Genomic DNA, 20,651 nt, shown 5'->3' on the forward strand with positions numbered 1-20,651 from the left:
ATATATATATAAAGGAGAATCTTCCATGCCTTAATGTAGTCTGCGCAAAAGATAGATAGATAGATAGATAGATAGATAGATAGATAGATAGATAGATAGATAGATAGATAGATAGATAGATAGATAGATGAAATGAAGAATAGAAGGTACGTAGCAGGATATCCTCCGTAGCGTCTGGCTCGCCACCTCGTACAAGTGGAAAGGGGAACACGGAAAAACAAGGATGAGATCATCGGCACGGATAATTTTTCCATACAAACTTGCGGCTCTCCACGTCACACAGTACTGCACCGCTTTGGCGCGGCAGAGCTACGTCGTGTGCGTACCGTAGCGCGGAGAGGGGTCTGTTTTGCCAGCGTGACAGGCGAGCCACTCGGCACCACGTCGCTCGGTCCCAGCGAACTGGAGAAGAGCGACGGCAGGAAAATGATTGACGAGAGGGACTCCTCCTTACAAAAGCGTTTCGTTTTGCGTTCCGCGAGCTTTCCTTCGGCTAACATTAGCCGCCCCTGCTTGCATTCTGTGAGTACCTGGTGAACGTATAAGGGGTTCCAGCAAGCACGGACGCGAGCAAAAGTAAAACAGAAACGGACAGGGCAACGCTGGACTGACAACTGAAGTAAGTCCAGCGCTGTCCTGTCCGTTTCTTTTTTTTTTTTTTGCTTGTGCTCGCGTCCGTGCTTGCTGGAACCTCTTATACGTTCACCAGGCACCAACTGACCCAGCAAACCACACTACTACGAGCGCCTGTTAAACGACGAGGGAAAAGTTTACAGCCAATAGCGGCACAGTGCTCAATAAAATTGTCAATATACGGTTCACTAAAGCTTCGCTAAAACCTCGTTGCGCGGCCCGATGCATGTAGACGCATAGCAGACGACCTAGAGAGTCGGAGCGAGTCCGAAGACGGTCGCGATCTTCTGGTCCCATGTGGTGGCCTCCTGCATCATAACTAGAGTGTGCCAGAATTCTAGTACACTCTAGTCACGATATTGTGACGCACACCTACTGAGAAACAAAACCGAAGCTGGCTGTAGAAAAGCCATTGTAAGTAAATCATTTATGGCGCTCTTAGGCGTGTTGGTATTTTCTTTTCATCTCGGGTTTCGAGGTCTAGGGCATTCGTTTAAGACAATAAAAAAAAAAGAGAGAACAGTCGATGATATTATGCGAGTACTCCTTCAAGGAAATGGTTGCTATGCGACGTTACGCGAGCCCCAGTCGTCTCAAAGCGCTTGTTGTCGTGGGCACGAGATAAACATGCCTGGTTATAGATCACATCAGGCTCTTGTACTGATACACCAGGGTTAAATGCCACCAACGGACACGTACATATTCTTTTTTTTTTTTACTATTGAAGAGGTGCCAAACGAGGCGAGACAGCAACCTCCTTAAAGCAAAAAATGCCCGATATGAGGCGAATCAAACATTTATAAACGCGAAACTTGTGTATTCTGCAATCTTGTTCGTTAATTTAACTGTTTTTCTTGTCTAGTGCATTTCTTTGTATATTGTGTCGGATGTGGTTGTTGAACTTATGCCCATGTATACTTATGTTTTTTTTTGTCCACTCCTGTAATAGCCTGCAGAGGCTGTCAGTACTAACGAACGAACGAACGAACGAACGAACGAACGAATGAATGAATGAATGAATGAATGAATGAATGAATGAATGAATGAATGAATGAATGAATGAATGAACGAACGAATGAATGAATGAATGAATGAATGAATGAATGAATGAATGAATGAATGAATGAATGAATGAAATAACCTGCGCGAAACGTCAGTGACCCCTCTTTTCGCGCAAGAAGACAATTATTCCGGCAGGTTGGGACCGACTCCGCACACACTGTCTGCTGGAAAAAGAGAGATAACCGAGAAAAAGTTGAAAAGGCCTCGCCGAACGCCCGCGTCTGCGTCACGGATACCGCGGACGCGAAACTGCACTGTCGCGTCGGCTCTGCACCTAGAGCGCGCGTGGGTGGGTGGAGGCGCGCTTCCTAAATTACCGTCTCGGACGGACGCCGACGTGGTCCCGACAGCGGAAGACTGATCCCTGCTCCCGCCCCAACTTCAGCGTCAGCGGTCGGCTGGCGCCGGTTCGTGGCAGTTTTAGGGTGCACGTGGGCCCTTCGCTTCCCTTCTACTAAAGCCTTCAATTGTTTTGCGAAGGACCCGTGCAACGCTAAGAGCTCTAACGGGAGTTAGCAAAGTACGAATGTAAACTGTCCAATGGGTGCAATCAAGCCAGTCTATAGGGTGTGAACTGTCCGCAGAGTGTAATCACGCCAGTTCATAAGGGCGAAATTTTTTCGTAGGGTTTAATTACACAAGTCCTTGGGGTGTAAACTGTCCATAGGGTGTGGCCAAACCAGTCCATAAGGTGTAAACTAGACATAGGGTATAATTAAGCCAGTTCATATGGTGTGAACTGTCCATAGAGTGTAATCACCCCAGTTCATGGAGTGCAAATTTTCTATAGGGTTTAATCACACCAGTTCTTAGGGTGTATACTGTCCATAGGGTGTGACCAAACCAGTCTATAGGGTGTAAACTAGACATGGGGCATAATTAAGCCAGTCTATATGGTGTAAACTGTCCATAGAGTGTAATCACCTCAGTTCATAGGGTGCAAATATTTCATCGGGTTTAACCACACCAATCCTTAGTGTGTAGGCTGTCCATAGGGTGTGATCAAACCAGTCCATACGGTGTAAATTGCTCATAGGGCTTAATCAAACCTGTCCATATGGTGGAAACTGCCTATAGGGTGCGATGAAACAAGTACAGCGTAAATTGCCCACAGAGTTTAATCAAACCTGTCCATAAGATGCAAACTGTCCATAGAGTGTGATCAAACCAGTGCATAGAGCTTAATCAAACCTGTGCATAAGGTGCAAACTGTCCATAGGGTCTAATCCAACCATTCAAGGGTTCACAGGAAGGTGTGAACTTGAAGTGATGAACACATTCCGAACAAGAGAGTCCACAGCCTGGGGCCAACGTTTCGACAAGGGGACTTGTCGACAAGTTCGGCAGGTGTACGGGTACGACATAAAGGAGGCGAGAACACCACTGTTCGGCTACGTGGACGTTCCTTTCTTCTACGGGGCAAACACTCGACAGGGGCCCAAAGTTTGAGGTCCAACAGCGAATTGATTCGGTCGGCAAGCAGGACCTGTTAAAGAAGTTGGCTGCGAAGGTACTGAATGGCCAAACAACCATGGACTCTTTAGAAGGAAAGATTGAATAAGCGTTTTAACCCAAGGGTAACCTCTCCTCGTTTCGACTTTGTCGCAACGTTGGCTCTATCTTAAGACGCGGCGCTTCCTGTTTGATCACTTTCCATAACTATATAGGGAGCATTATCACGCGATGAGTGTAGCTTGACATTATCCAAAACCATATCCATTGCAGCTTTCAAAACAGAGCTGGAGATCAGCCGAAAGTAAAAGGTAGATGGCATTGGGGCGTAGCTTTATGCCGTTGAAATTGTAGTCCAACTGGGACGATGTTAGTGAACATCCACGTTGTATACCTAATAGCTGGTCAACTTTTTGTCTCTGTCCATCTAAAATATATACACATAGTATAGGCAAAAGCCGTTAAAAAGCCTTCTTCGGTCGTGTCTGTCTACTTTTAAAGTTACCATGCTCAATAAGTGAAAAAACAAAACTGGATTAAATTTCCTATTTTCTACCCCATTTTTTTTTAGGTTTCTCGTACTCCTCAATAGGGTCTGAATAATATTTACTTTTTTTTTCGAGAGTTTTCGTACACCTTAATATTAAGTAACTGCCTGTTCCCTGTTTACATCCCTGTCCGACACTTCTCGTAATCCTCAATTGGGAGTAGTTTCCTGACCCATGTTTACTCCCTTTTCGACAGTTCCCTAGCTTTGCTCCCTACAGACAGTAAACGTTTTGTCCTATGCTTAATTCGCGTTTCGAAAGTTGTTGTGCACCATGACAAAGAGTAACTGCTCGTTTATCTCGCATCTAACTGCCATTTTAGAGCCTTCTTACTTCAGGAGGAGAAGGAAAATCTAAAGGTGAATTGAATTGAAAATCCTTCATGGAAAGTCAGTACAAGAGGCCTTTTGATTGGTTTATTGTTTATTTATTTTTTCATCTTGTGAGCGTGCATTGATAAGCGTCGTCGATTACCGAGGACGAACCCCTCAACAACGCGTGCGACTCGTCTACTTATCAAAACGTTGACAGGTGTGACGCATTGATAAGCCAAGCCTCCAGTTAGCACTATCTCCATATCGTTTACAAAAAAAAAAAACTAAATGTAGGCCAGCAACACAAGCGCATTTAATGTTAAAGAATTGTTTTATGAAAGTGTGAGCAGTGCGACGTGAATACTAAGTATTAACCCAATGTAGACTCCAAGTAGCGCTAGAAGTGGAAGCAGTTCTGAGCAAACTTTGAGCCAATGTAGACAAACCCGGTGTTCTGCTTACATCGGCAATGGTTCCAGGACACCTATGGTTCAGTGGAGAGCCACATTAGCAGTGTCCGTAGTAAGCGTCACGTGAACGCATCCTATGCACTAACAGGTAATAGGCTTTCTATGTGCTTACACTCAAGTGAAATCAGGAGGGAACGCGTAGGACTTCAACAGTTGTTTTCGTCAGCGTGCAATGTCATATTTGCCCGAATGCAGTGAAGACGACCAGTAACTTAGAGCTGCTTGTGGCCATCACTGCAATACCAGTCTACCCCTTTCTCCACTTTCACTCCTGAAATGCCTTTTGTTGACATTATGTGTACTCCCAACGTAACTCAGTTGCACTCATCAGGAATTGCATAGAACATCAGCAGATGATTTAGAAAACTTACAGCGCAGTACGATTGCCCGAAAGCGCTACGGGATGCATCATTCGACGCTAACGGGTGGCAACCCGCGTTGCACCATCAGTCCGCAATCCTAACCACGTTTACTGTATGGCGTCTTTCGTTGACATGCGATGCAGTTTTCGTGGAAACTCAATTGAAATCAGTCGCCGGTGCATGCCCCCCCCCCCCCCCCCCCAGCAGCTTCTACCACAAATGTGGAATGGTTCTACCATTCCACATTTGCTTTAGTGATCTAACTCGGCATTTAACGTCGTCTTCGAAAGCAACTGAAATCGATGCCCACGCTTGCAGTATCGATCATCTCAATAAAAATTCAGTGTTGCCGTTTTCGTTGACATACAGCATACTCTCTTAGATATAAAATTGAAATCAACGTCAGCACTGCAGCATCTTTCCTCCCGCACTCCGTTCAGTGTGGGCTTCTTCTTCGATACTGCAATTGCATAGAACATCAGCAGATGATTTAGAAAATACTAAATTCAAACTCAACTAACTGAAGTTAACACCGTTATGGCGACCAGCAGTGCAGCCTAGTCTTCGCCTGCCACGTCAGGCATGGGCTGCCCCGTCGACATCTCACTGCACTCTCCAAGGAAGCGCAATCGACGGGAAACGCGTGGAACGTCAACAGATGTTTTCGCAAGCTTGCCGCGCCACGTTCGCGCATCCGAGGTCCACAGCCACCGGTACCTCAAACGCCGGTGGCGGTCCGCACTGCAGCATAAGCCCTTTCCTTCCTCCGTTTGGCTTTTTGTTTCTTTATCCTTATTTACTTCGCGGCGTCTTCAATTCCCCTGCACAGAGAGGCACTATACTGATGGAGGCAAGGAGAACGGGGGGAGAGGGGGAGGTGGGGTCTAAGTATAGCAGTACCCCGAGAACCGGACGCAGGGGCAACGGGTCCCCCGGAATAGCCCTCGGCGGTGCGAGAGACACCGGCCAGCCTTTCTGGCGCGCCGGAAGAGCGAAGAGCGGAGAGGAGCGAGCCATTGCGACGTGGAGTGCCCGTCGCCGTGCCGTCGCCGGCCACGTCGTTGACGACGACGACGACTGCCCGCGCTGCAGCGAACGCGCGCGTCAGCTGGGCACGCGTTGGCCGAATGCAGATAGGGTGACCCTGGACAGCGTCCCTTGCCAAGTGGGGGATGGATGAGCTGTCCCGAGAGGTTCGCTTTACCGCCCCTCCCCAAGCCACCTCAACTTCCTACGCCTACACTCTTGAAGCCAGTAATAACTTTCTTTTGGGCTCTTTCGCCCACATTCGGGGTGGTCGGCGGTGGACGGACTTTCGCCGCCGCCGATCCGAAGGCGCCGATACAAAAGGGGCGCGTCCTCTTGCGATACGGGTGTTGAGGGTGGCGTGTCGTCGCCCGAGAGCCGACTATATTGTAGCTCTTTGAGACGGACGTGCTGTGGCGGGGACTCTGAAGGTTTAGACGCCGTGGTGGAGCGCCCGGGAAGGACAACATTCCGCCGATGCCGCCGCCCTTTCCCGCTTGTGGCGGCTTCGGGGATCGTCGGCTGCCGGGATTAGCTCGAGCTGCTTTAGACAACGTGCAAGTGATAAATCGGCTTTATGTGCACAGGGTGCCCCAGCTAACGTTAGTCGAGCTTTTATAAGAAGAAAAAAAAAAGGAAGAAAATGACACTACTGGCTACAAGATACGGTTATACGAGTTACGTTGCTCGGTCGTCTGACCTGTGACGAATTAACACCGTATAGGTTCTACAATTGTATCTTGCATGCTTTTTTTTATTTCTTCTTTTAGCAGCTTGTCCAAAGTCAGCTGGGACACACGGTATAACCAGCTGCGCTACTGCTACAGACGGGGTCAACGGCTCTGTTCTCTGCGAAATTCCGGAACAAAACAACAAACACTATACACCTAAATGTCCGCGCCGCAACAAACACGCGCCTTCAAGCGCACCGTTCCTTTAAGAAAGCGAATAGATTTTTGGAAGAGCTCGGTGATTCGCTTGCACTGACAATCATCGTCGATGATTTCTGCGCAATTTTTTTTATCTGCTCATCGCGAGGTTGCGGGTGCGCGTCGGCGTGCCATGGCAAGAATCGTGCATGATAGTCTATTGCAAATCAACTGAATGTATATTGAAAGTAACAAATTGGCGTCAGAAGGACACTATATGGACTTTCTGTAACAGCTTTTGGAACGTTAGAACCAAAATGAAAAAAAAGGGAAGGAAAAAGAAAGCCCTCATAGACCGCATGCTAAAGAAACTCACGGAATCAACATTAATCTCGCGGCCCTCCCGATGTATCTTACACTGCACGTGTTGCTTTGGGATGGCTGACCCCAATCTGTGAATCAACGGCCACTGGCTGAGTCGGTTCTCATTGACTATTTATCATATATAAATTTGATTGTCTTCTTACCACTTATCTTTTTATTGTCTGTCTCCTAACGTATTCGAAGTACGTATACATTCACGTTTGTTTTTTTTTTTTTTTTTTACGCACGATAGTGGATCAATAAATTTAGCCTTACGTTGATCGAGGGAGTCCGTGGGCTATGCACAGAGTTCTGATGCACTATTTTAAGCGCCTATACATGGTTTATTCGCGTATGAACTTGGCAACAAGCCCGTGATCAAGACGGTGATGGCGCACCCTTACAAATTTGCATTGTCTAGTGGACGTCCACAGGTGTTTTACTACGCAATCAGTTAAACACCTCGAGGCAGGCCATGGAATTGCGGTATTTTCGATAATGGGTCTAATGATTAGAAACAATTTCTGCAAGCAGCGCGTCTGCAGGTCCATGGGCCGCACCTAGACCAAAAGAAATAGGCGTGGTTGTTAACGACGCTAGACTATAGATGCCTTGTAGGCTATGCGGACTGTATAGAACGGTCTCTAAATGAAGTCTACACAGACAGACTGTCCATTTTTTTTTCATTATGAGAGAGCGCATACCTGCGTATCACAAGGTGCACAGAATCTTTGGTTCCGAACGGGCCACCAATGTAAACAACCTGGCAGCAGTCAATGCCAGAGCGCCGTGGAGTGAAGCGATTGCTATACATAGAGGAGCACTTGGAGGAAGTTGGAGCCGCTATACGGTCGTGCAAGGCGTGATGCAAATAACCGTTTGTCTGTCATAACGACAGAACGGGTGCCAAGGAAAGTGAAGGGCAGTCATGCAGTGGCAGGAGAAGCTTGGATGGAGGAATTAAATAGGAAATTCATTCTATAGCAAAACCTCTTCGGAGCACTTTTTAGAGCAAGCTTGTGAAAAAAAAAAAAAAAAGATTTCGGGTCAACTTATCGAAACTTTCCTTTCGTAAGTGCTGCTTGCTATTGGCCTGCCGGTTTCACTAATGATATGCCCGTCATCACCATTTGGCCGGCACCCGTTATTATATGGGGCAGAGCTAGCAGAACAACTTTCTTGTGAGTACTGGCCCTTTTCTCGAGTAGGTAATACGAGCGATACGTCTGCCGACATTTGGTGCAAGGCTCATATACACCGGGCGATGTTTTGGCACGGAACGACACTTGGCAGCTGTCGACGTCAAAGCCATGCACGGCTAGGTGTCCTCGAGTTATACGATATATTATACGTAAAGAAATGACCTTCACCTGGAGAAACGACAAGCTCTGACGCACAGCATGCTGCCCGACGGCGAACATTCGTCAACAGAGCGCCGCAAAGAGCTTTAGCTTTTGGCATTTATAAAGATTACGCAGATACGGAACGCATATTTTGTGTGAAGTGGGTGACATTAAATGCTAAAAGGCCGTTCACCATCGGTAATCTGCTTCACAGCAGCGCAACGATTAGGTGCGCCTGCATGCCCACCAAATCAGGGAGACGCGGAGACCCATTCCTTATGTGGGTTTCGGAAACAACAAGGTACCGCTTGTTGTTTTGCCCCCTACGCGGCTAAACAACAAGCGGTACAACAAACTCCCTCCAGCGTAATCAAACGCGCCACTATGAGCTCCTCCGCGCTTGCGTTAAAGCGTTCAAATAAGAATTTTGAGGCATCAGATTCGGCGTATCAAAAGCGATACGAATGGACTGGGTCAAATTCGGCTATAATTAACAGCCATTTTTGTCAGAAAGTATGATACGTTAGGTTTCGTAGAGTTCGGATTATGCTCAATCTTCTCGAACATTTTACAAAGTGAAAGTGTGGCTTTGACGTATGACATTAAGGCAGCGTAAACACAGGATTGAGCAAACAGTCTGTTCGCAACCTGGCACGCTCTTCTCGCACATTACAGATAAGACCACACGACCGACTCTCAAGGAGGTCCCTATCCTGGACTTCGGGTGTTTGTTCTCCCTTCGGTATGCCATCGTGGGTCGACCGCTTATCAGTGGGCATCTCTCAACGCTTCTTTTACCGGACACACAAAAACAAGTTGTCCCTCCAACGGCTACTCATAGATTGCTTTAGTTTGTTAGTAGCGTTGGCACCTGCAGCAAGTGCATCTGATCGAAGAAAAGGACAATGGCAAGAGCGCGAGTTCAGAATGGTCATTCATGTGGCGAACCAGAGACATAACATTTTATTTTTTTATTTTTTTTTTCCGTGCAGACGTTTCTCTTACTTTAGAAAAATATTTTTGCAAGCTCCACTACACCGCGTCGGTGCAAATTTGTTCGCCCCTCTATTCGAGCCTCTATTCACGCTTTCAGTGACAGAAACGTTTGCTTGGCGGTTCGAAACTTTCTCACCGAATCCAATCGACAACCCTGCTAAACGTATTCGTAATTTTTAAGCTCCGCGTTTGGTGTTCTTTTTATACTTCCTACTGCACACTATGCACTTGTTATCTACAATTGTAAATATTCATTTTTTCTTCTTTATTTTTCCTCTTGTCCGTTTCTCTTAACAACTTCATTCATGGCTAGTCACCCCACCGTAGGTGCTCACCAAAATTATTCAGGATAACAACATGTTTATAGTTCCGAGGCTGAGCTGGTATGCTCGTCAGCCGCCCTCTCCTCGCTGCCGACCTCGACTAGTTGTTTGCGAAATGCTTAAGGAGATCACTTTGTTCTCAAATCTTTAACCCTGCAGCCTGAACACAGTCGCACATTATATATATATATATATATATATATATATATATATATATATATATATATTCACATTTTATACATCTGGTCATGGACAGTATGCATTTGTACAAAAAACATATAAAGAGAGAGAATGATATCTTACTTTAGTTAGAACCTGATTAGTGCATTAATTAATTAGTAATTGGTGTTCTGAACTGCACAACTTGAAAGCTCGCTGCGGCATATAAAAACGGTACTGTAGGCCATGCGTGAAACTTCCAGTACCTAAATCCGAGTTGCGAGGTATCGATCTCAGCGTAGCGTGTATATGACACGTTGGGCCATTACAGGATTAAAACATATCTCTGAATTTTGCTCCTTTAGCGATTGCATTTCATTTCTGCCCCCCCCAGACCTGCAGCGCTACTTTGAACACTGCATGCCAGATCCGGCCGTGTTATCAAATTCCGCCATGTTGGCATTTTGAGCCAAACGGCTCAAGAGTCAGAGAGGGTGCAGCAGAGCACCGGACCAATCAGAGCTGACGAGGTGGCGAATTTGACAACAATATGGCGGAGTTTCCTGGTGTCCAGACTATAGGCACTCCAGCTGACCAAGTCATGTATTTCATTGAAAGGCCTCTCAACAACAACCTTGCGCTCGACAAAATTGTACGTCGGCTGGCCAAGATCAGTTGGGTAACGTAATCGTAATGTGTCGTGAAGAAGTTAAATAGGAGCAAGATAAGGCTAACTAAAATTCGTTCTTTACTTTTTTTTTTTTGCTTCCAGCACTTCGTGCGACGTTAGCACGATTTCGTTTTGTACGCCTGATCGGTTGCATGTACCGTTATCGATAACCGGGTAGGCAACGTTGCGACGTCGTGCTCTGGGGTTCTTGCTCGCAAAAAAAAAAAAAAAAACTGTCCTACTTTATAAATACATGTTCGAACTTCGTTTGTCCCCGATAGCATACGTGTGTGTCTGAACACGCCCGTTGGTTTCAATGCTTTCCCTCGAAGGAGCTTTCACCTGTTTAGGTCTATCCAGCGGACGCATCCGCAAGGAGCGCTCCACGGCATTCGTGCGGCGAACTTCACCGATGATCCGGATTCGAGAGAAATGCTTCTAAACGCGGAGTCCGGACAAGCTGAAAAATGTCCCTGGTTGACCGGAGTGTTCAGTCTGCGCCTTACTTGTCGACCCTTACGAAGTCAAGCGACGAAAAAGTTCGAATACCCCTTGTCTTGAACCAGCTGGTCAGACGGACCGCAGACTGTGAGTGCTTCTCAAAAAGAGCTATCGTAAAGAAACGCTCGGAGTTTATAATGCAACGGCCACATGGGAAGACTAGCAGTCGTCAAAGTGGTGCCGCTTCTCCCGCTACAGGCAGCTGTAGGAACCTCTCGGAGGTGTAGTTACGCATTCGGCTGAGCTTAAATGCTCATACCTCATTATAACGACGACAGGTAGCGTCGCTCTAGGCGTCGCTAAATTAGCGCGGCCTCTGCTGGTCAAAACTGCTTCGACGCTCGTGAGGTGTGACATAGGGGTATTGGAGACACAAGATCGACACTCGACAACCTCGTCATTAACTCAGTGTCATGGTACATTCTGCCAAACGTCATGAGAAATTGGACATACCACCGACACAATGAAAACACATCATCTTTCTTTTGTTCTTGTTGCTTCTCTCTTTGTTGAGAGATGAAATGAAGTTTTGATTTGATTTGATTAAGATCTCCAAATTTATCTACGACGAAACTAGCTATCTCTACGAATAAACTTGTTACTGAGCCCACCGTAAGAAATTTTTGCTCATGGTCCACCGTGTTCAAGATACTCGAAGCGACTGCTTCAGCTATAGCAACGGTGTTACAGATCAAGTCCAATCGCCGGGTTGCTTGCCTGCTCGGGGACCACCTCGGCTCTAGTTCCCTACACACCCAGTGGGGGCGCGTCGATCACGCCAAGACAAAGAAACACGTGGCCGGTCCACGTCACTCACTCTGCAGCTGCTGGATGGCGAGCCGGTACTCGAGCTCCTTTTCGTCCACGTAATCCTGCGACTGCTGGGCGATCTGTTGCGCCAGGCTGGGTCCTCCGGGCTCCACGTACTCGCAGACGGGCTCCTCGGACCACACGCGCTGTCCCGACGGCTGCGGCACCACGTCCAGAGGCACGCGACGAGGACTCGGCACACCCACACCACCAGCGCCGGTCGATATCGTTACGTTCGGGGTCGTCAAGATCGTTAGTTGCGCCGGGTGGTGGTGCTGCTGCTGCTGCTGCTGCTGCACCGCCACCCCAAGTCGCGGCGAGGGCTGAGACCGCGGAGAAGGCTGCTGATGCTGCTGCAGCGGCGGCGTCGAGTACCACGGCTGGTCGTACTGGACTTGGCTAGTACCCGCCGCAACGCCGGGAGGCGGTCTGTACGGCTTGGGCGAAGGCGAAGGCTGCGGCCTCTGGATCGCCGGGGAGGTCTCCTGGCCAGGATAGGGCGGCGTCTGGAACTGCACGTGCTTGTGGAACTGGGGCGACGGCTGCTGCTGCTGCTGCCCCGGGGTCCTGGCCGCCGCCGCGGCGGAGCCGGGCGGCTTCCAGACGTCGGCCTTGACCTCGACGACGCGCACGCCGGCCGGAGACGGCGGCTGGCGGGGCGACGGCGTCGAAGACGCCGCCCGCTGCTGCTGCTGCGGTGCCGAGGCGCCGCGAGCGGCGGCTAGCTGCTCCTGAAGGCGCCTCTGTTGCTGATGCTCCAGCTCCCGCTGTTGCTGGTGCATCTCCTTCTGCTGCTGCTGCCAGGAAGAGGCCATGTCCTCCTCCTCGTGACCGTCTGCGGCAGGGTTTTCAACCACAGATTGTTGTTGTTGCGGCTGCGGCTGCGGAAGTGGCTGCGGCGACGACGACGGCGGCGAGGACGAATCTGGCGGCTCAGGTCGCCCACTCTCTTTGCCGGGCGACTCGCCATCGCGAGCGGCGCCTCCGCCACTGCCGCGCCCCTGTCGATTCCCCATCCCGGAACCACCTGGGCAACACGACGTTTGGCCCCGTGGAGCTAAGACGGCCGTGCTTCGATATAGGCTGGTCGTCGTCGCCGCCGCATGCCAACGGATCATGCAAGACTGCGCGCTGACATAGCTTGCAATAAGGGTGCTTGGCTTGGGCGAATTTGGTGATGCGCGATCTTTCAGGTACAGCGCCCACAAGGAGTAGACGCAAGGACAAAGAAAAAAAGATGGCGCACGCTGCGTTCGTGTGCCATACTTTCTCTCTGTCTCGCATGTCCTTGTGCGCGCTGTACGTAGAAGAACACGCCGACTACAACTGCCACAGCTTGCAGAAGCGGGGACTATGTATACCGGCAAGCTTCGCGAATGGATAGAGTAAGCGGGAACTGCCTGCACTGCTTGCGGAAAAGCGGGTGGTTATGGCTGCCTAAAAAAACTATCTCGCCACTCTCGCTCTACGGAAAAGCTCGCACACGGCAAGGACGTGGCATACGTACGACAAAGCGGAGATACATGTACTGCGGTTACAGGGAATAGCGTGTCCGCTTTGCAGGGTATATGCGGCTTGGAACTACGACATGGGAGGAGGCAAGCGATGGTGTAGGCTGTGGCTACGTGGACAACTTGCCACGCTTGCAAGAAGCGACTGCAGGACATATGATAAGACAGGCACTGTCATTTCACCCTGCGCCGACATGCCCGTAGTTCAAGACATACATTGGGGCGAACACATTCATAATAAAGCAAGGTTTAACGAAATCGCCGCAATAGAACACTCAAAGGTACACTGAAGAGAAACACTAAATTAGTTTACACTCATAAAGTATTCTTTGCAAACTCTATTGTCGTTAATTTCGTGATATTAAAACGAACATTAGGACATAAAATGAAGGCCCAATTTATATGTTTGCGGTGTCGCTTTCCGTGCGGTTCTCGTGCAGTGGTGGTTTTCGTCCGGTTTTTGTGTGGTTCTCGTGCGGTGTCACTTTCCGTGCGGTTCTCGTACGGCGGTGTTTTTTGTGCGGTTTTTGTGCAGTGTCGGTTTTTGTGCGGTTCTCGTGCGATGTCGGCTATTGTGCAGTGTAGGTTTCCGTGCGGTTCTCGTGCAGTGGTGGTTTTCGTCCGGTTTTTGTGTGGTTCTCGTTCGGTGTCGCTTTCCGTGCGGTTCTCGTACGGCGGTGTGTTTTGTGCGGTTTTTGTGCAGTGTCGGTTTTTGTGCGGTTCTCATGCGGTGTCGGCTATCGTGCAGTGTAGGTTTCCGTGCGGTTCTCGTGCAGTGGTGGTTTCCGTCTGGTTTTTGTGTGGTTCTCGTGCGGTTCTCGTGCGGTAGTGGTTTTTATGCGGTTTTTGTGCAGTGTCGGTTTTTGTTCGGTTCTCGTGCGGTGTCGGCTATTGTGCAGTGTAGGTTTCCGTGCGGTTCTCGTGCAGTGGTGATTTTCGTCTGGTTTTTGTGTGGTTCTCGTGCGGTTCTCGTGCGGTGGTTGTTTTAGTGCGGTTCTCGTGCGGTGTCGGCTATCGTGCAGTGTTGGCTTCATGCGGTTCTCGTGCAGTGGTGGTTTTCGTCCGGTTTCCGTGCGGTTCTCGTGCGGTGGTGGTTTTTGGGCGGTTTTTGCGCAGTGTCCTTTTTTCGTGTGGTTCTCGTGCGATGTCGGCTATCGTGCAGTGTAGGTTTCCTTGCGGTTATCGTGCAGTGGTGGTTTTCGTCCAGTTTTTGTGTGGTCGTCGTCTGGTTCTCGCTCGGTGTCGGTTTTCGTGCTGCTCACGTTCGGTGTCGGATTTCGTGCAGCTCTTGTGCGATTTTGTTTTTCGTGCGGTTGTCCTGCAGTGTGGCTTTTCGTGCGGCTCTCGTGTGGTGTCGGCTTCCCTGCGGTTTTCATGCGGTGGCGGCGGCAACGTGTGGCAGCGTGGTCGATACCGAAGAGGAACAGGCGCATTGTACAGAGAGGAGCCGACGCAGCATGCAGGGCCACATTTCGCCGGATATAAAGGCGAGCATAGAAGTAAAAAGTTCGGATATAGCGAAGCGATTCATATATCTCGGGTATAGCGAGAAAACAGCACCGGCTTTGGTGAAGCGTTTGCAAAGTCTTGGGTTAATTTGACGCAGCGCCAAACCTGACCATGATACCGAGATTCAGAAATGTGTGAGATCTCCTTCATACAGCTTCGCTGTATTTGATGTATGAGCTGCTCGGATTGGCATGCGCCTGCAAAGGTTCTTTCTTCAGTATCAATAGCATTAATAGATGGGCTATAGTTGGTACGGGTGCATTGGCACCACTACGCTACTGACGGGACACCAAGTATAAGGAAACTAGTATTGTCGCGCAGCCGTACCAGTTTCTTCTATACTATTATTTTTGCCCGCACTGAAAGTGACGGTAGTGACGTAAGGCTACCGCACCTTTGTGACGTCACGTTCTGCAGCCTTGTTTTCTTACAGTAGACGCCACGCGGTTACATAATGAAAGGCAAAGTTTTGTGCGCTACGGCGAAGATGCCAGGATGCGCTGTCAGAACCGTGCAACGCAGAGCGACTCCGCGAGGATTAATCGGGGTGTCCCACATACCGAGGGCCCTCTCGTGAGCCGGCGTTTCTGTAAATCCGCAGGTCCTGACAAATGTTCCCGCCGCTCCCCCCCCACCCTCCTGCCCCCTCTCCGCCCCCTCTCACTAAGCGACGCTAAATAAAGACGGAGTCGCCGTCCCCTAGACGCTGAGCTAATTGCTTTGTTTGTGTTCAACACGTCGCACCAATGCGCAGATCTTACAGATCACGTGACAGCGACGAAAGACGTGCTGACCCTGCATACGCTTCCCACACGCAAATGGGTTACGCCTAGTCGACCCCGTGAACGTTAGAAAACGCAATGTGTTTTACCTTGATACTAATATGCTCGTCTCGAAATGCCGTCCCGTATACGTGTCATCGACGTTATCCTGGTGCCACGACAAGAACAAAATTTGCTGATGTCGTTGTCTCAAATGGCCTATATAATTACACAACAAAATAATTTGGACCCTTAAAGTGAGTAAAGGTGTGAATCGATCGAAAGCTCACACCCTTACACCGTTTTTGGGTGTAAGGGTGTGATTTTACAGTGTAATTATACAGTGTAGGTACCTTACAGTGTATGAAGGTGCTGCTCACTAAAAAAAAAAACGGACAATAGTGCTTTACAACAGGAAATAACAACCAAACCTCTCTTCCTCTCTCTCTCTCTGTCTCTCTCTCTCTCCCTCTCTCTGAATTTCATGTCCCGGCGCGGAAACCTCGGCGTAGGTGGGCGTCAGCGTGAGACTACGAATTTCGAAGAGCTCCTCTCGCATTCGGGACAATTTCGACAGCAGGACGAAGTAATCGAAAACTCGATATCGGTCTCACTCCTCGGTTCCTTTGGAACGCAACGCTGTCCTTGTTTACCGTCAATTTCCGCTTATCGGGACTTCACGCTTTATTAAGCTATGCGACGCGTTGTCGCCGCACGCGCAGCGAAAAGCACGCTGTACACGCCAGGGTAAATCAGTCAATAATCGCACGCGACCGGCCAGCAAGGCGACGAGGAAGAGCGGGCGTTATACGACTGCGTGGCAAAGACGTAACAACAACAACCACAACGACAACAACAATGCGCTATATAGCAGAAGAATTGGAACTGACAACCCTCGCAGATGGACCAATCGACAGCGTATACGCTGGTGACGTCACCTGCAGGACCCTAGCTGTTGGCCTCACGACGTATGGAGAAGTGACCGCAAAATAGCGGAAAGGAGCAGGCGATTCCTACTTTTGTAATTGTCAGAGGTGGCTAGGGCAACACCATTTAGATAGCACAAGGCTTGTTCACTCCTATCCATGACGTCATGCTACCTGGCCCGACTGCCACAGAATCTAATGGAGATGCTCCCTAGTAAGCAACAGTGATTTTGACGTCACCGCTTTCGTCACGCCAGCTTCAGCAATGGAAATTTCGGGCCAGGTGGCATGACGTCATGGAGCGTAGGAAACAGCCCTTGTGCTATCTAGGTGGTGTTTGGTAGGGGCCCTTTAGGAGTTTGTTTCAGAGTTGGTTTAATGGTAGGGCCATTTCTAGCTCCGTAGACGGGACAAAAGAACATACTAGACAACTAAAATGTTTGTTGTTCGATTTTGCAACATATATATATCAAAGAAACAAAGAATAAACTCCTACCTACAGTCACTGTGTTGTATTTCGGTCTGTAGTGCCCGCTTTCACACTCTATCCTTTTTCCGTCCCTACCCCCACCCCTCACTGGTGACCGCTGTTCAGGTGTCAGCAGACTACGCGAGTGTGGTCAGCAATAGCTTCCGATCCTTTCTTTCCGTTTGTTTATTTTGATAAACAACCGATGAGTACTGCAGAAATGACACGTGGCCCATCGAACCTTGAATGAATGAATGTGTGATGCTTAGCGGCGCAAGGGCCAGGTATGGCCGAAGAGCGCCATCATCCAGTCTTGTAAATGACACGTGTCAAGGAAAGCCATTTAAGGAACTTGTCATTAATGTTAGCCGCTAGTAATCGTGTCTAGTCTAGTTTTTCGCGGCCATCCTGCGGATCGTCGAGTGAGAAAGAACTCCGTTGCTCGCTGCGGCGGCGCTTTCACACCCGAGTCCCAAGGTCAAGGGCGCGAGACCCATAAGCGATTCGCGAAGCTGCCACAACACACTACCGCACGCACGCACGCACGCACGCACACACACACACGCACGCACGCACGCACACACACAATAAAAAAAGCTCATAGTGCCTTTTATTCCTCCTCCTCCCTCCTCCTTTTTCATATACGTAAACAGGCAACGCTTACTCGCATTCTGCCACGAACTGATATTGTGACATACGAACAACAATAGTTCATGGAGGCGGCCAGGCTCATTCGAAAGAGGTCAAACGAGACCTTCCTTTAAAAAAAAATGTGATGATGTTGTGTTGCAAATCAACAGAATGCCTATAGAAGACAACAAAATGTCACCAAAAACACAACGAATTTTCGATCATTACTTTCGTAAGCGGCCTTTTTATTCAATTGACTGTGTGAGAGCAGCAATACGAACGATGCATTCAAGAGAGACTTAGTTGTCAAAATGACTCCAAAGGAGAGATGATAACGAAGGTCGCGTCTCTCTAGTGTTCACATCTCGTAAAGCATAGCGATTTTTAAATTTACTGTGCGCTAACCCGCTAAGATTTACCCCTTATACCGGAAATCTTACCATGCTCCACTTCTTTCATATACGAATTTCATATACGAATATATATATATATATATATATATATATATATATATATATATAGTGCATAGTGCGCTCCTTTCATGCGTTCCGTGAGTGAGTGAGTGAATAAACTTTTATTGAGTCCAGCAAAACGGGAAAAACGCCCACCCTGCTAATCCCACGGCTATGTCGATCTTCTCTTTTTAAATCGACCTCCTCACTTTTCTAGCACGACTGAAGAACGAAGCGCGTACGATTGAATGGTCGAAATCAAGCCTCGAAGTAAAAGCTCGCTTGCGCGTGTATTCCGCGATTCATCTGCGCCGAGTCGGATCTGCGTCGAGTCGAGGCACACTCGAGTGAAAGCAGCGGTCCCGTGACCTACCGCCGAAGGACCCTCTAATGAGAGCCACCTATCTATCCATATTTTTTTAAAACATCTTGGCGGCCTTCTCTTTGGCGGAACCTGGTAATCTAACCCTACGAGTCAACTCGAAGCTCTACCGAGCCGGCGATGAGAGCCCATTGAGCTACATATAATACCGGCCTTTCGTAACCCTCCCCTTCGCTTCTCTCTCCGCTTCTAGAAGCAAAAAAAAAAAAAAAAAGTTAGAAGGGCGTGCGCACACATACACTCACCAGCCGTATCTCCGTCGGCGGCCCATGTTTAGAGATGATTAAGAGCATGTATAGGCGAAGACGCACAAAAGCACACACACGCACACACACGCACGTATAAAAGGTCTATCTGTTTAGCGCGAACAGTCAAGCCGCCTTCGGTCGGTCTTTCCCAGCCTGGACGCACTGCGCACGCATCAACGGCCGGTCGGGAGAAGGGAAAACCGGCGGCGAGTACGCGCTCTCTCCGATGGCCCGGCGTATCCGGTTAACGGGACGACGCGAGACGGGCAATCTCCGAGACACCGGACGCCATAGAAAACACAACGGCACGTCTGCATCGACGGGCGTTTCGAGGCCACAGCCGCGCATGCAGGTCAGGTGCTCTATCACGTCAGAAGGAATTAAAGAGAGAGTCAGAGAGAGAGAGTGGGACAGAGAAGTACGAGGGGCTCTGTCTGGAAGCCCTGCAAATGTTGCTGCTTCTGCTACGCTTACCGTGTCCGGGCACGTCCTCTCGGCGAGCCCTTTGTGGCGACGGCGGCGAGGGATCACTGGCTCAGCGGCTTTCTCGCGTCTTCAAGTCCACGGCTTCCCCCCTCCAACTTGCAGACGACGCTTTCCGAGGAGACAGAAGAGTACCCGAGAAACGCCTTTGGAAAGGTAGAAAAAGCGGAGCCCGGCCGGGTCGTACGTGTATTCTTCTTCGATGCGCCACAGACACGTTCTTCCTTCCAGGGGTAGCCCCGGCGCGGGTGAGCGGTAGATCGCGTGTACTCCACGGCGGCTACTCCGTCCGGTCACTTCTTGTTGAGGTCGCGGTGCAGCTTCGAGAAGCTGCGGCGTGGCTGCCTGCTGTCCCTTGCGCGGCTATGGAGGCAGGGGCGCGCGCTCTGGTTCCTTCGCCCACCGGCACTGGCCCGGGGCTGGAAAGGAGCCGCAGGGATGGGGGCGACGAAGAGGAGTGGAAGGGGTGTGGTGGCGGCGACGCCGGCGAGGGAGAAATGGATGCGGAACGCACGCACACACCCCCGGGACCGCTGCGAGAAGCTCGAGAAAGTTCCTATGCCCTCCGCTTCCCTCCCGTTCCCCCTCCCCTCCCAACCCCCCACCCGCCGAAAACCCACACACCTACCCGCAAGGGTCTCTTTCTTTGCTTTAGCTGAGGAGCGAACGGAGGGAGATGGTTGCTGCTAATTTTGAACACCGCCGGCGCCCCGACTCCGAAAAAACGCTGGCCGCGTCTGCAGTCGTCTGCTAGCGAAGCAGCAGCAGCAGCAGAAGTGTGCTTTCGTAGCCGGCCCTGCCCTGCCCGAGGCCCGGCCCGACGTCGCAGGGACGGATTCACACACACACGCCACTCACACGACGTCGCCTTCGCCGCGGTCCCAAGTCGCTGAGGAAGCGCTCAACTTCGACGCGTCCATGCGCCTCCACCGACCGAGTCGATCGCGCCGACGAGAAAAGAACGTCGGCGCTTTTCCGTTTTCTGTCTGTTCCTTTCTTTCTTCCTCGACGGATGACGAATAAGAGGTTCGGGAAATAACGCTGCACGGCTCTGTGACCTGCCGCTATATTCGATGCAGCAGCTGCGTCCGGAGTAAGCGCTGGCGTGCGCGGAATGTTGGAATGGCGTGTGCCTGCGTGCGCGTGTGTGTGTAAATAGACGCGACGCGTCAAGCAGCACCCGCGGAGAAGGCTATAGGACGTTTTATAAGAGAACGCCACCGGCGGTGACGCCGCCCGGCGTGATACGGCGACGTCCAGATTACGGCTCCCTTGTCGTCCTATCTTCTGCAGAACGGCAGAGCCCCCGTCACCGTTGCGCGCATACACTATAGACACTCAAGAGTGGATTGTCCCTTCGTCGTCTTCTTCACCTCTCT

General features: G+C 49.9%; 1 protein-coding gene across 1 annotated transcript in view; it reads right to left on the reverse strand.

Moving 5' to 3' along the window:
- Positions 1-19,825, reverse strand: part of LOC126534488 (uncharacterized) — a 369,598-nt gene extending 349,773 nt beyond the window's left edge. Inside the window, exons 1-2 of the mRNA XM_072289535.1 lie at positions 19,264-19,825; positions 11,909-12,736 (exon numbers count right to left, since the gene is read on the reverse strand). Of these exons, the coding sequence (XP_072145636.1) occupies positions 11,909-12,716 (808 nt within the window). The 5' untranslated portion in view covers positions 12,717-12,736; positions 19,264-19,825. The remainder of the gene's footprint in view (positions 1-11,908; positions 12,737-19,263) is intronic.
- Between the last annotated feature and the right edge of the window lie 826 nt (positions 19,826-20,651).

This window comes from Dermacentor andersoni, chromosome 7 (genome assembly GCF_023375885.2).
Source record: "Dermacentor andersoni chromosome 7, qqDerAnde1_hic_scaffold, whole genome shotgun sequence".
Lineage (NCBI taxonomy): Eukaryota > Metazoa > Arthropoda > Arachnida > Ixodida > Ixodidae > Dermacentor > Dermacentor andersoni.